Genomic DNA, 16,589 nt, shown 5'->3' with positions numbered 1-16,589 from the left:
TTAAAGTGGCCTATAGAGTTTTGGCCCATTTTGCTTCAACAAGCGTTTGCAGGTAAGGCTCTGTATTTTTTCGTCTTTTACAGACAGTGACGCTAATGATTATTTATGTGTTAAGGAGAAAGTTTTGAAGATTATGCCCTTGTTCCTGAAGCGTACAGACGACGCTTTCGTGACCTCCGTAAGAATGCAGAGCAGACCCACCTTGAATTTGCTAGGAGTAAAAGAGGTATTCTCAAAGTGGTTACACTCCAAGGAAGTGAGTGAGTTTGACTCCCTGATTGAGTTAATGCTCACAGAGGAATTTTTGAGAACCATCAACGAAGAGGTTGCAGTATGCTTGTTAAATAGAGAATTTAGTTCTATTGAAGCATGCTAATGGATTTGTTTTGAGACATGGTAGGAATAACAATGATGTTATGCCCCACAGGTTCAAAGGACTTTTAATCCCTCTCTCCGCAGAGCGAGACAAGGGAATACTAACAATAGTAATTTTGTGCATAACAGCTTTGTGTGAGAGGAGCTGGAAGCGTTCGCCACCTAATGGGACGTCCAAATTTTCTACATACACTTGTAGTTTCTGTGGAAAGCCAGGTCATAAGGCAGAGTTTTGTTGGACAAGGCTGCAGCCAAATACGGGCAAACCAGCTATGATTGTTACTGAGAAGGCTAATACGTCACCAGTCGGAGTGATGGCTGGTTTGAGCAAGGCTGACAGCATGCCAATAGCGTTGGTTTCCACAAAAGGTGAAGCACAAGAGTGTAGTTTCGGTTCTCGCCTCACGAGACTTTGATCTTTTCCAGGAGAGTTTTGCGAAGGACCCAGACGTTGGTACCTTTCGTCCCTTTTTGTCACAAGGCACGGTAGAAGTTGGTGTCGAAACACCAGTCACTATTTTGAGAGACTCGGGTTGTCTCCAAACTCTCATCAAAGAGGATGTTGTTGCGGCGAGGAAGACTGACAAATACGTCTTTTTGGGCTCCCTTTGGGGTCAAGGTGTAGCTCCTTTGGTTTCAGTACGTGTCAAGTCTTCTTGTCTTTCAAGGATAGCTAACGTAGCCTGCGTGCACGAGCTGCCTGTTGCTGGAGTGGACCTCATACTCGGTAACGATTTGGCGGGAGGTCAAATGGGGAACGTAACCCCACCTCCTGTGCTGCGGGAAAGACCAGAGTCTACCGCAGAGCTGCAACAACTTGAAGATGATATGCCCGGTGTTTTCCCTTTGTGTGCTGTGACTCGTTCTATGTCAATGACCAATGATCATAACGTAACTCCTGATGTAGATGATTCACTGTCCTTAGAAGGACTTTTTGCTTCCCAAAACATTTCTTCCGCAATTAATGCTGTGACCGGGAGAGTTGCTTTAATAGCTGTGCAGGAGCAAGACGATTCATTACGGCTCATGTTTGACCAGGTGTCCGATTCGGCCAATGATTCAGGCCCTACCACGAGATACTTCAGTCAGGATGGTGTTTTGTGCCGCCGCTGGCTCCCACCGACTATGTAAGAGGAAGACGCGGAATGGGCGTCTGTCACTCAAATAGTTATCCCACACACTTATGTCATATCAAAATTTGTGCAAGCAAAATTTTTTTTTATGGGGGAAGTGTTACGACAGTGTCGTATTTTTCTATTTTTTTTTATATAACATGCTTCCATGTTGTTCCATATTATTCCTGTAATGATGTTATATTTGCTATTACAGTATTACCCCGCTTTACGCGGTTTCACTTTCCGCGATTTCTCATTTACGCGGTGCCTCGCCAGAACCGAACTTTCACTTTCCGCGGTGCATCTACTCATATACGCGGGAAGCGGCGCGGACAGGATGCGCACAACCGCCCAGTCATCAAAACATTACCGAGTTCTTCACCCGCCACCCACCACAGCCGGCCTAAGTCAGTGATAGTGAGGATATGGACTTATATGGACTTTGAGGGGTTTGACAAAGAGGCCCTGCAAGCCTATGTGGTGGATATTGATACAATTGATATAAGTGATACAGGTGAGGGCCAATAATCTGCCCTCTGCCTTGGAACCAACCCCCCATCCCTGTGTGCCCAGCCATCTTTTCTACTAACGTAAGTGTTAAAAAAACTAATATTATTGATATTTCTCTTAATTATTAATTGTGTGTGCATACCATCATAAGGTTAAGATAATATTTTTACTACAACATAGTTGTGTGTCGTCAAAAAGTGGAGTTTGGGGGTCGGGCCAGTCTCTATTGGAATTAATCCCATATGTTCTGTTGTTCACTTTACGCGGTTTTCACTTTACGCGGTACCCTGTGGGTTCAATTGACCGCGTAAATCGGGGTACTACTGTATATAATCTAGTCACCTTACCCTGTACTGTCAAGGTTTTAATTGTTATTATTTGTTCAAGCCCATCTTATTTCTTCATTTAGTATTGTAACAAGCATTCTTTGTTTCTCTAATGACCATCTGCATCGTTAAACGACCCGTGTTTCACCGGCTGGTCTCATTGGCGGGAAACGACCCTATATATAGTACTCCACCTGTAGACAGAGTTCAGTCCAGACCTCTTATCATTCAGTTCACGTTCTTTTGAGTGACACCTGTCACCTGTTACTTGTACATTATTTTATTTTCTGTGTTGTTCTTGTCGCCACCAATGTGGTATACCTATGTGAGTACCTATTTATGTCTCTTATGTGTCCATCAGTGCTTGCTTAGTTACATTAAGTAATTCAGTGTTGTTTCACATAAGTTAATTTCAGTGTTAGTTATTTTATATGTTTATGTAGTGTTAACGTAATCCAGTGCTTTATTTTTATTCTATATATTTAAGCAGTTCTTTTGATGTTTCGATGTTTAGTATCATTTGTGTCTTAAAAGTTTCGATAGTGAATCAATTTGTTGTGACAGCCTACGAGGCTCTTTATTGTGTTAATATTTAATTTAATTTAAATCTTAAAGGTTTACTTTATTTATTTTTATTCCCTTTTAATTTACTTCACTTTTTTTTGTTTGGTTACGCCTAGAACCTGGATATTTAAGTAAATTAAGAGACAGCGTAACAACACACACACACACACACACACACACATATATATATACAGTGGAGTATGCTATAACGAATCTAATTGGTTCTAGAACCTTGTTCGTTATAGCATTCGTTCGTTATAGGATTAATCCGTTCCAGGCCCCCAAATACAACCACTTAACACTGAAAAATATAATATAAAATTGTAAAAATTGTAAAAAAAGTGCATAAATATGCATCTAAACCCCTGAAATAAAGAATATCATTAATATTTGTAATAAAAAAACAATAAATTAGAAAAAAAAAAATTAAATAATGTTCGTTGTAGGAGTTTCGTTCGTTATAGCATTCTCAATTTTATAGGTAAAACCGTTCGTTATAGGAATATTCGTAGTAGGATCCGTTCGTTATAGCATACCCCACTGTGTATACAATACAGATAAAAGAAATAATTTTCCTAAAGGCAAACACATAAGGGAATATACATTTCTTTGCACTCAAGTAACAATGTATCCCCCCCCCCCCTTGGTCAGCAAATGGTATTCATGGATTTGGCTATTCACGGCCATTTTGAGAACCTAACCCCTGCGAATTTGAAGGGCATGGTGTATTTCCAATTTAAATACTTAACCAGTTTAACACAATTCAGTTTCCTGGGTCCCACTCTCATGTTAAATCAGGGGTCAATTGTACTAAGCAACTGTATCAAGGCCAGCACTACCTCACAACAAAACCTGATTATTTCCTCACCACTGAATTCCATAATTTGAGAGGGGAATCATATTATCATCTGAAAAAGACACAAAAAAATTATTACTTATTACAAAATAAAGTCTGATCCTTAAAACTAACTTATTAAATGTGTCAGAGAGGAGTGACTCATGTACAGAGTGTCACTAACATGGGTGGGTTTAGCCCAGACGGACAGGCCCAAGCACACTATGTGCGAAATGGCACAGCACTCTATCTCTAATGGCAAGATACCTGCCATATTACAATTGTATCCACTTTCTTGTATCTAGTAACTAAGTTTAGTCCCATGTATAAAACTAAATACATGTATGCAATGTACTTGAATGCCTCTCATGCAGATGTGAATAACAAAGTATGCAGCAACCATATAGCCTCACACTAAGGTATAAGGACTCCTCCTTGTTCATCGGGAATGCATTCTTCACGACCACGACGAACAATGACGAATAAGCCCGATTAATCCATTGACTTACTGTACATGTTATACATGGAATGTGTTATGACCACACATAATATCACTCATATTTTTTATAATAAGAAATATCTTAGAAAATGCATTCTTGTTCAGTAGAGATATTACTCTAGAGTAAACCCTCAGTAATGACACCGTTCCCCATCTGGCATATACAGTATACAGTATAGTCTCGATTTACACGGATTTCGTTTACGCGTTTGATCATTTACGCGGCACCTTGCCAGACGGACAATTTTTATTTACGCGGTATTTTCCATCAATTACGCGGGAAGCGGCGCAGGCAGGGTGCGCACAAGGTCGCTCAGTCAACAAAACATTACTGAGTTCTTCACCCGCCACCCACCACAGCCAGCCCAAGTCAGTGATAGTGAGGATATGGACTTTGAGGGGTTTGACATAGAGGCCCTGCAAGCCTCCGAGGTGGATAGTGATACAAGTGAGGGCCAATAATCTGCCCTCTGCCTCGGAACCAACCCCCCATCCCTGTGTGCCCAGCCATCTCTTCTATTAACGTAAGTGTTAAAAAAACTATTATTGATATTTCTCTTAAATATTAATTGTGTGTGCATACCATCATAAAATTAAGATGTTATTTTTACTACAACGTACGTATTGTGTCGGAAAAAGGGTCCCAGTCCCCATTTCAATTAATCCCATATGTTCTGTTATTTCATTTACGCGTTTCTCGTTTTACGCGGACCTCCACGGGTTTAATTGACTGCGTAAACCGAGACTATACTCCTGTACATAAATTTCTTCAATTTTTTTTTACTTGCTTACATGCACACACAATCCTAAATAATAATGTGTAAAATGAATAAAAGAAATAATTATCATAAGGAATAAAGTTGAAAATATCTGCAGGTTCCCACTGCAAACCTTTTTGGGGTAGAGGGAGGGAGGGACTAACGGTCACTTTTCTCCCCTCCTTCCTCACTCAAGCGTGGCTAATTGTGATAGGGAGATAAATTTGATATCATAATGATCCTCAATAAACTCTATACTAGATGTTTCCAATGTGATATTCTTAATATGACAAGCTGAATAATAAGGTAAAAATAAGTATTTTACTGTATATGAAGGGTACTGGTATTAAGGGGAGTGTCCGGCTTAAGCACAAAATTTGTGAATAATTCACCAGTCAATATCAATTTCCTGTCAGCAATTAAGGACATCATATACATTGTTGCTGTACCCCTGAATCTCACTAAATTACGTTGGAATTCATGTGTAGTAGAGGGAATTTACTCCTCTTGAATGTGACATACCCGGTATAGATATTTCTGATTATCACTTTTGTTTTAGGTGCATGATTTTCATTTCCTAACTTAACATTTTTTCCTCTAAATGTTATAAAGATAAAAAAGAAAATAATAAACCAACCCAAATAAAAAGAAAATCTATATATTCAGCCACGCACAATATGTTATTCTACTGCATTTAGTATTTGTTTTAATGGAATTGGCCCATAAGTGGCCGAACCTTAGGGATTTGAAGGTTAGAAAAACTCGATTTGAGATACACAGGCGATAAGGGTGGCGCGTGAGCAACACACAATCGAACCTCACTTTCGCCTTTTCCATGGGTAACCGTCGTCTGTCTGACTCTTGTCCTACTTCTAGCTAGCTGAGAAAGGTGCCAGATATTGATTTTACCATGTGATTGGTATTACTTTCCACCAAAATATTATTATAAATAATTATAAATACTGTAGTCTTCTCCTCTTGTGCTATGTAAACTGAATGGACCTGTGAATGAAGGGGGGCGTAGAAAAATCATGCATAGCTACATAAATATTATGAATTATGTCATCAAAATACATCAGCAGATAGCCATAGACAACAGTTTTCCTCAGGAATTTTCTGAATATTTTCGTAATTTTCAGATTTTCATCATATTTTCAGCCGGATGCTCCCCTTAATAAGTTCAAATTATTGCAGTTACATATCTTTACTAATAAATAAATAACAAACATTATTTTGCCCAGTAAGAATAACAGAAGGAGACGAATCTTTTTAGGGGTATGTGGTCAGTACAGGTTGTACCTATCTAGTCCGGCATTCTGTGGTCCGGAAACTCCCGTGGTCCAGAACGATTTTAGTTTGTCCAATAGGTAGATAGGCAGAGATTTTTTTTTTTTTTTTTCTTAATCTGAATTATTATTATTACAGGAGTATTAAATTTTTGCCCCTCAGGCCCCAATGTGGGTCAGTGACCTATGCCCGGGTGGGCTAATCCCCGTAAAAAAACAACAACAAAGCCGCGGGAAATTAAGGTTTGTTTACATCCGGCAGTTCGGCTGCTCTCTCTGCTTGTCTATACAGAGTACAACATTTAACCCTTCAATATATATGAGCAGTAAATAAGTGTTGCTTTCATATTCTTATGTAGAGTCATGACGATATGTTTTCACATGTGCGCGCTTACATACACGCAGTCTCACTTTTTTTTTTACCATTAATGGTTTGCTACTTATATTGTTCCACTTATTAACATTAAATAACATTACAGGTACTTCAAACAACCATATTAATTTTTTTACATTAACTTTACTACAGCTACAATCAGGGTCTTATTTTCTTCAGTTTTATATGTAGAACTAATCAGTCACTGGTTTCGTACGCTTTAACATAAACAATGCCGGCAGCCATCTCGTCTCCTCATTATTAATAAATTGTATTGTTAATTTTGCACACAAACATTAATTCAATAAAAACAAATTCAGAAACATTAATTAAAATATATACATGAACAGTAAATAAGTGTTGCTTTCATATTCTTATGTAAAGTAATGATGATATGTTTTCACGTGAGCGCACTTACATACGCGATCTCTCTTTTTTCTTTACCATTATCGTTAGCTACTTCTATTGTTCCATTTATTAACATTAAATAACATTACTTAAAACAACCATATTAATTTTACTACAGCTACAACCAAGGTCTTATTTTCTTCAGTTTTCTATGTAGAACCAGTCAGTCACTGGTTTTGTAATCAACGAAAACAATGCCGTCTCATTTCCTCGTGTTTTAATATTCTACGAATTATTAATAAATTGTATTGCTCATTTTGCACACACAAACATTAATTCAATCAAAAAGACTTTCAGTAATAAACAATAATGAATCTTTTGTACATAAGAGAAATAACGCTGTTTACAGATTGTGCACGTCGTCTGAACGTAGGTGGGCCACTCAAACCCGTCGAAATTCGAGTTTCCGCCGTCAAAATTTTTAAATACAGTGAACCCTCGCTTTATGCGGTTTCACTTTATGCGTTTCTACATTTACGCGGTACCCTGCCAGAACTGGAATTCCCACTTTACGCGGTGCATCTACTCATATACGGCATCTACTCATATACGCAGGTGAAGCATAATTTTTTTATTTAGCTCATAAAATTCATACAAATTATCCGGCCAGAATATAATTTACATTGCTGGAATTCTTACAATTTGATGATCATTTTGAATATAAGCATCATAGATTTTGCATTAGACACACAAATTTTAGATCTAATGCAAGTATTTTGTTTACTCAGAGCAAATATGTTATCTTTTGTGCAAAATATATGAAGTGTATATTCAAAATATTCCTGGTCTTGCAAGGAATCCAGCAATGTCAATTATATTATCCTAACTTTAGTCTGAGGTATTATTTATTACTAAAATTGTAAATATACTGTTATAACCCAATCATTTCTCTGATAGGGAGGGAAGGTGGGGGTGAGGGGTAGGGAGGGAGGGAGGGACCCAGGGATCAGGTGGGAAGAGGGGGAGGTGGGGTATTTGATTGACAGATAGTACAGGTTGTACCTCTCTAGGCTGGCATTCTGCGGTCCGGAAACTCCCGTGGTCCGGGCGATTTTAGTTTGTCAATAGGTAGATAGGCAGCTTTCTCTTTTTTTTTTATCTGAATTATTATTATTATTATTACAAGAGTATTAAATTTTTGCCCCTCAGGCCCTAATGTGGGTCAGTGACCTATTCCCGGGTGGGCTAATCCCCTTAAAAAAAAAAAGCCGCGGGAAATTAAGGTTTGTTTGCATCAGGCAGTTCGGCTGCTCTCTCTCTCTCTGCTTGTCTATACAGAGTACAACATTTAACCCTTCAATATATATGAGCAGTAAATAAGTGTTGCTTTCATATTTTTATGTAGAGTAATGACGATATATTTTCACATGTGCGCACTTACATACGAGCAGTCTCACTTTTTTTTTTACCATTAATGGTTAGCAACTTATATTGTTCCATTTATTAACATTAAATAACATTACAGGTACTTCACGCAACCATATTCATTTTTTTACATTAATTTTACTACAGCTAAATTCAGGGTCTTATTTTCTTCAGTTTTATATGTAGAACCAATCAGTCACTGGTTTCGTAAGCTTTAACATAAACAATGCCGGCAGCCGTCTCGTCTCCTCTAATATTCCACGTATTATTAATAAATTGTATTGTTAATTTTGCACACACGTACATTAATTCAATAAAAACAAATTCAGAAACATTAATTAAAATATATATGAACAGTAAATAAGTGTTGCTTTCATATTCTTATGTAAAGTAATGATGATATGTTTTCACGTGTGAGCATGTGCACTTACATATGCGATCTCTCTTTTTTCTTTACCATTATTGTTAGCTACTTCTATTGTTCCATTTATTAACATTAAATAACATTACTTAAAACAACCATATTAATTTTACTACAGCTACAACCAAGGTCTTATTTTCTTCAGTTTTATATGTAGAACCAGTCAGTCACTGGTTTTGTAATCAACGAATACAATGCTGTGTCATTTCCTCGTGTGTTTTAATATTCTACGTATTATTAATGAATTGTATTGCTCATTTTGCACATATAAACATTAATTCAATAAAAAAGACATTCAGTAATAAACAATAATGAATCTTTTGTACATAAGAGAAATGACGCTGTTTACACGATTATGCACGTCGTCTGCACGTTGGCGGGCTGTTCAAACCCGTCGAAATTCAAGTTTCCGCCGTCAAAATTTTTATTCATATATTTTTTTGTGTTCCAATAAAATACGTTAAGAATTAAAAACTCACGAAATTTTAGAAGCTACTATATGACATTTAACCCTTCAATATGTCTTCAAAGAGACCATGACGTAGAGAAAGTGGTGCTACCGTATATCACGGCCTATAAGGCGGCGGGGTGCATAAGACGCCCCCCCCAAATTTCCATTTAAAAAGTAGCTTTTGAGCTCTATTTGCTGTATAAGACCAGTACCCCAAATGTGACACTTACCCACTGACTCAGTCGTCCTTTACCAACCATCCTTGATTTTTTAAAATAAGGCCAATTCACTTCAAGTAATGTCATCAAATTATACCCGCTGGTGTAGTGTAAACACTAGTGACGTCACTGAAGCGTGGTGGGAGTGTTCCCTCGTCTCGGTGGTGTGACTATTTATACAACATGTGGTTCAACAGCAACCACCGTATTCTAATTGTGGTGTTTCATTAGGATTTGAGTGAAAAAGGTTACCAGTATGTACTTACTACATACATTTATTACACAAATATATATATATATATATATATATATATATATATATATATATATATATATATATATATATATACTGAATATACTATGTACAAAAAATGAATGTTCAATGAATTATTTATGGTGCATTAGGGTACTGGTCACTTCTGATGGGCTATAAATAGCCTTCTTTATCTCCCCTCCATCTCACCCTGAGCCAGACGGAAGGGTCTTGGTAAATAACATGTTTGCTTATTTTCCATTTACTTTAAATAGATTTACCGAATTATTTGTTTTATTTATTTATTTATAATATACTGTAATATATTAAACACACTGTAATTATTTTCTTTAATTTATAAACTGTTTTGCGACAAAGGAATGTTCTCCAGTAGTGTTTCATTAGGATTTGAGTGAAAAAATATTACGTACTTACACAATTGTTCCTCTTACTTTGACAACACAACATACATACAGTATATTATTTCTCAGTTTTGATCTTTTTTTTTAATTTTTGTATTTATTTATAGTTAGTTACTTAAAATAAGGCCAATTCACTTCAAGTAATGGCATCAAATATTACCAGCTGGTGTAGTGTAAACACTAGTGACGTCACTTGAGCGTCTGTAATTAACCGTCGATAGTTTCAAGAATTAATGCACTCATTTACTGAATATTCTTTGTAAAAAAATAAAATTTAAATCAATTATTTATAGGAGATAAATATTATTATGAGTAAATATACCGATACCGGTATGCATTACTGACCACCTCCACGGCTAAAAATAGCCCAATCTCGCGGTCACTTTCCTTTCTTGTCTCCTCACTGGCAAATGGGGGGGGGCGTGGGGAGGGGTGTGTGATGATAGCTGTGTTTATTACAGGGGTATAAATCTCTTTTACGGTATGTTAGACAGGTTTATAATACATTTTTATTATTTTAATATACCGGTAATCTTAATTTGAATCCAGCTTGCCAAACGTAAGTTTCAGTATAAAATAATTAGTGGTAAGACCTTGTGAGTGGCTTACGATGTTTTCATCACCACTCTTGACACACTAAACCACAATATTTAAGAGGTAAGAATTTTAAACTTGGTGGTTTAGACGACCCCCTAACTTTGGGCAGATTTTTTTAATGTTCAAATTTCGTCTTATAGGCCGTGATATACGGTAGTGCTTCCAGGCATAAGCACAAGTCACTATCTATCCAGGAAAAGGGTGAATTTCCATGGTCCGGCACCAGTCAGGTCCCGAGGTTGCCGGACTAGAGAGGTACAACCTGTATTTCGGTAAGTATATTTTGTTTATTTATTGAAGATATTTGTTTTAGCTCATAAAATTCATACAAATTACCGGGCCAGCAAATAATTTACATTGCTGGAATTCTTACAATTTGATGATCATTTTGAATATAAACATCATAGATTTTGCATTAGACATACAAATTTTAGATCTACTTTAAGTATTTTGTTTACTCTGAGTAAATATGTTATCTTTTGTGCAAAATATATGACAGTTATATTCAAAACATTCCTGGTATCACAAGGAATCCAGCAATGTCAATTATATTATCCTAACTTTAGTCTGAGGTATTATTTACTTCTAAAAAGGTACATATTCTGGTTTCTCCCACACATTTCTCTGGTAGGGAGGGTTGGTGGGGGGTGGGGGGGGAGGGAGGGACCGACCGACCATCTGGCGTGGTTGGAAGAGGGTGGGGAGGCAAGGTGGGGTACTTTGATTGACAGATAGTGTCGTGAAGAATATATTTTTTTTTTATGAACTGAAGATATTTGTTTTAGCTCATAAAATTCATACAAATTACCCAGCCAGAATATAATTTACATTGCTGGAATTCTTACAATTTGATGATCTTTTGAATATAAACATCATAAATTTTGCATTAGACATACAAATTTTAGATCTACTTTAAGTATTTTGTTTACTCTGAGTAAATATGTGATCTCTTGTGCAAAATATATGACATTTATATTCAAAATATTCCTGGTCTTACAAGGAATCCAGCAATGTCAATTATATTATCCTAACTTTAGTTTGAGGTATTATTTATTACTATACCTTAAAATCTAGTGGTTTTCCCCCAAACATTTCTCAGAGAGGGAAGAGCCAGGAGTGTGAGAAGAGACGGAGGGAGTTGAGTCCATTATTTGAATGGACATTAACTTGGCGACTGTATTTCTCTTAAGTATTAATTGTGTGCATGTACCATCATAAAATTAAGATGTTATTTTTACTAGAATATAGGTACAGTCAACCCTCGCTTTACGCGGTCCCACATTCCGCGTTTCCACGTTTACGCGGTACCCTGCCGAAACAGGAATGCTCACATTCCGCGGTTCGTGTACCCCTTTACTCGGAGAGCAGCTGGCGAACCGCGCCATTTTTGGATTCAAACCTCCCGCCATCTCTCCCGCCATCCGCCATGTTGTGTAAGCTGCGCGAGCATGGTGCGCACAAGGTCGCCCAGTCGTCAAAACATTACCGAGTTCTTCACCCGCCACCCACCACAGCCGGCCCAAGTCAGTGATAGTGATAATTATAGTGAAGATATGGACTTATATGGACTTTGAGGGGTTTGACAAAATGGCCCTGCAAGCCTCTATGGTGGATAGTGATACAATTGATACAAGTGATACAGGTGAGGGCCAATAATCTGCCCTCTGCCTCGGAACCAACCGCCCATCCCCGTGTGCCCAGCCATCTTTTCTACTAATGTAAGTGTTAGAAAACCTAATATTATTGATATTTCTCTTAATTATTAATTGTTTGTGCATACCATCATCAAGTTAAGATAATATTTTTACTACAACATAGTTGTGTGTCGTCAAAAAGTGGAGTTTGGGGGTCGGCCCGGACTCTACTTCAATTAATCCCATATGTTATGTTGTTCACTTTACGCGATCCTTACTTTCCGCGGCACCCTGTGGGTTACATTAACCGCATAAAGTGAGGGTTAACTGTATTGTGTCGGAAAAAGTGGAGTTTGGGGGTCAGCCGGTCTCTATTTCATTTAATCCCATATGTTATGTTGTTCACTTTACGCATTTCTCGCTTTACGCGGGCCTCCGGGGGTTTAATCGACCGCGTAAAGTTAGGGTTCACTGTATGTTGTTTTTTTGTGTGTTCAAATAGAAAACGTCAAATTAAAAACTCGCGAAATTTGAGAAGCTACTGTACGACATTTAACCCTTCAATATGTCTTCAAAGAGACCATGAAGCAGAGAAAGTGGTGCTAGTGTTTCCAAGCCAAGTCACTATCTATCCAGGAAAAAGGTGAATTTCCATAGTCTGGAAATTTCCATGGTCCGACACCGGTCAGGTCCCGAGGTTGCCGGACTAGAGAAGTACAACCTGTATCTACCAGTCTTTATGTACAGAACTAATCAAAGAATTTATTTGAAATACTCTGTAATATTCGATACCATAATATCCTGACCACTGGGACTAGTTATACCGACTTTTCCCTGTGAAAAAAACCCCATAATTTTAAGCAACAAATTACTGTACAGTAGGGTCGGGATATATCGCAGCTTTATATAACGATTTTTTATATATTGCGGCTCCCAAAATTATCGAAATTTTCCTATATACAGTCATGCGCCGGTTAACGTCCTAGATACGTTTTTGGAAACATGACGTTAACCGAAATGGACGTTGTCCGATCATCACAAACTTTTTATTTATACTTACGTGTATGTGGAATACTATATACGTACATACAGTATACACTTTTACTCTTAAATCACTACTGTAATGTGATACAGGCGATTAATTTTTATCTCGTGCAAAATACATGACGTTTATATTAAAATTTTTCACTTTTACAAGGATTCCATTAACGCCGGGCAGATGGGGGAGAGAGAGGGTGCGAGGGAGCGTGGGGGGAGGGGAGGTAGTACGTTTGACAGTTGGCACAGGCCCAGGTCTAACACATGTATATTTATCAGTTCTTAAGTGACTAAGCTTCTCTCTTATAAAAAGCCAGTGAAATGACCTGGGTAAATATAATTAACATTGCTGGGATTCTTGTAACATATTGATTAATTTGAATATAAATATGCTATAATTTGCACTAGACAAAGCAATTTTAGTACCATAATCAAATTAGTACATGTGCACTCCAGCTTTGCACTAAGGTCGTTTATTTCTATTACGTTTCTTTTAGTATGGTGTGTGCATGTAAATGGATGAAAATAAATGAAGAAATCTATGTAAATCTACCCAAAAATACAGTTGAAAAACTTTTTTTATAAAATGTACTACAGTACTGTACACTAATGTACAACAATTTTTATCTCTTGAGCAAAATTTATAACGTTTAAATTCAAATTATTGGCTGTCTTGCAAGGATTCCAGCAATGCAAATTATAATCTCCTAACTTTAGTCTGAGATAATATATAAGATAAAAATTGTAAGCCTAAATAAACCCCCGGCTGAGCAGATTAGGGAGGGAAGGAGGGAGGGAGGCACGGAGGCAGCGAGGTGTGGGGGGGGTTGAGGTGATAAGTTTGAGCCGAAGGTCTCTCTGTGTTTATTTAACAGTCCTACTAAGCTTCTCTCATTTTAAAAAGCCAGTGATATGACCTAGGAGAATATAATAAACATAGCTGGTATTCTTGTAAGATACTGATTTATTTGAATATAAACATGTTGTAATTCGCACTAGACAACATAGCAATTTTAGTACCGTAATCATATTAGTACATATGCGCTCTAGCTTTGCACTAAGATCATTTATTTCTTTTACATTTCTTTTAGTATGGTGTGTGAATGTAAATGGGTGAAAATAAATGAAGAAATTTGTGTAAATCTACCCAAAAATACAGTTGAAAAACTTTATACTGTATTATAAAATGTACTACACAGTACCTGTATTGTACACTAGTGTACTACATTCTTATATCTTGAGCAAAATATATGACGCTTATAATCAAATTAATCTCTGTCTTGCAAGGATTTCAGCAATGCAAATTATATTATCCTAACTTTAGTCCGAGATATTATATAAAATAAACATAAAAATATCACCAATCTTTTGTCTGGGAATACAAGGAGAGTGGAGGGGGGAGGGGTGAGGTGACAGAATGTCTGGCATTTGTTTGTTTATTTATTTGAGATAAGATTTGACAGTTGGCGCTGAAGGCCTGCCTGCGTGTTTATTTATTATTACTTAAGAGTGAATAAGCTCTTCTCATAATTTGCCACCCAAACGACCTGGGTGAATATAACTTACATTGGAGGGATTCTTGTAAGATAGTAATTTATTTGAATACCTGTATAAACAAGCTATATTTGCAATAGACATAACAATTTTAGTACCATAATCATTTAGTACATGTACAATACAGGTTTGCACTTAGGTCCATTGTTAATGTACAATATAAGAATATGCGATGCATACGTGACTGTGCCCGCTCTAGGGCCATTTAGGTTCGCTAGGTCCCATTATTTGAATTTTTTTTTTCAATTTAAATTTTAATTGTTTATTTCTTGATAGAGGAAGCGGGATCCTAGTGCTGTCACTTGGTACCCCTGTACCATAACACCAGAAGCAACTGGCCAGTGTCACAAGTATATACAGTACAGTACAGTCATCCCTTGGTTATAGCGCCTAATTGGGACCCCGCCGATAACGAAAGTACAGAACCTATGGGATTTATTCTAATTGGTTCCAGGCACCCAAGACCCAACCCCAAGTTTCCCATTTTACGACCATTTATACCCACTAAATATATATATAATGTTATGGTAAATATCATAAACACACATAGGCATGGCTAGGTTTATTACAAAGTGATGAAAATGGTACGCTTAATACTGTAGTCCACAAAACATGTAGCTATGCTTTTTTTTTCTTGGTCCCCCATCATACGAGTCCGTTTTCTCTCACATCAGGATGCCTGAGTCCTCCGTTTTCTCTCTTAATCTTAGAGTGCACCAGAGACTTCACTATACTTAGTAATGCCACAGAATTTGAAATTGCAACCCCAATTGCAACTGGGGTTGCAATTGTTGAGGCAACTAGATATGTCTGATTACAGCAAATGTGTTATTGTCAATTTGTAGGCGAAAGATTTTATCCTCAATAGATGTAGGTTAACATTACACTTGGAGGCAAATGTTTAAAAATAGCCTAAGATAGGAAGCATATTCCTTTAACACATAATATCTGACCAGTATGGGGAGGATCATCGTGTCTCCGTCAGGGGGTCGTGGAGTGGTGGTCCAGCAGGCGTCACGGATTTATTTTTTTATTTATTTTTTTTATTTTATTTTTTTTTTGAGGGGGGGGGGCCATCGGACGTTGTTCAGTCGGACGTTAACCGGCGCATGACTGTACCTGTATAGCAATAATTTTTTATTTCGGGAGGGAAATCGGGCAGGAAATATTTCAAATGTACTGCCATGGCAAAAATTGGTTATTTGCTCACCAGAGGTGCCACCGTGGCTGCTCACTCACACATTCGCGCTCGCCAGCTCAGTCTTTCTGAGTGAGTGACGAGAAAGCAGCTGACTCTGCTGCAGATTACGACTTCTAAGGTGAGTGTAAATGGGTTGCTAGTGATGTGAAAAGTGAAGTGAAGATAATAGAAAGATTCATGGAAAAGATTTAATTGGGTGTTCATTTATGTAGGTGTGGGATTGTCAAGTGAGGGTGGCAGTGTGGCGTCTGCTGCCGAGTCTGGTGTTCCCAGGATGGTGCGTCGGCCGCTGAGTCTGGTGTTCCCAGGATGGTGCGTCAGCTGCCGAGTCTGGTGTTCCTTGATATTGATACTGAAATAGCCTGTTGTTCCCGAGTCTAATGTTC

At 37.5% G+C, this 16,589-nt stretch overlaps 1 protein-coding gene across 1 annotated transcript in view; it reads right to left on the bottom strand.

The window, feature by feature from the left end:
* Window positions 1-3,798, bottom strand: part of LOC121853197 (iron-sulfur protein NUBPL-like) — a gene marked incomplete at its 5' end in the record, with an annotated part of 115,147 nt that extends 111,349 nt beyond the window's left edge. Inside the window, 1 exon segment of the mRNA XM_042347178.1 lies at window positions 3,759-3,798. Coding sequence (XP_042203112.1) covers window positions 3,759-3,798 — 40 coding nt within the window.
* Window positions 3,799-16,589: the final 12,791 nt, after the last annotated feature.

Source organism: Homarus americanus, unplaced genomic scaffold, assembly GCF_018991925.1.
Source record: "Homarus americanus isolate GMGI-L3 unplaced genomic scaffold, GMGI_Hamer_2.0 scaffold32871, whole genome shotgun sequence".
NCBI classification, from domain to species: domain Eukaryota; kingdom Metazoa; phylum Arthropoda; class Malacostraca; order Decapoda; family Nephropidae; genus Homarus; species Homarus americanus.
Note: the sequence above shows the minus strand (reverse complement) of the source record. Positions and strands in the feature narration are given on the sequence as shown.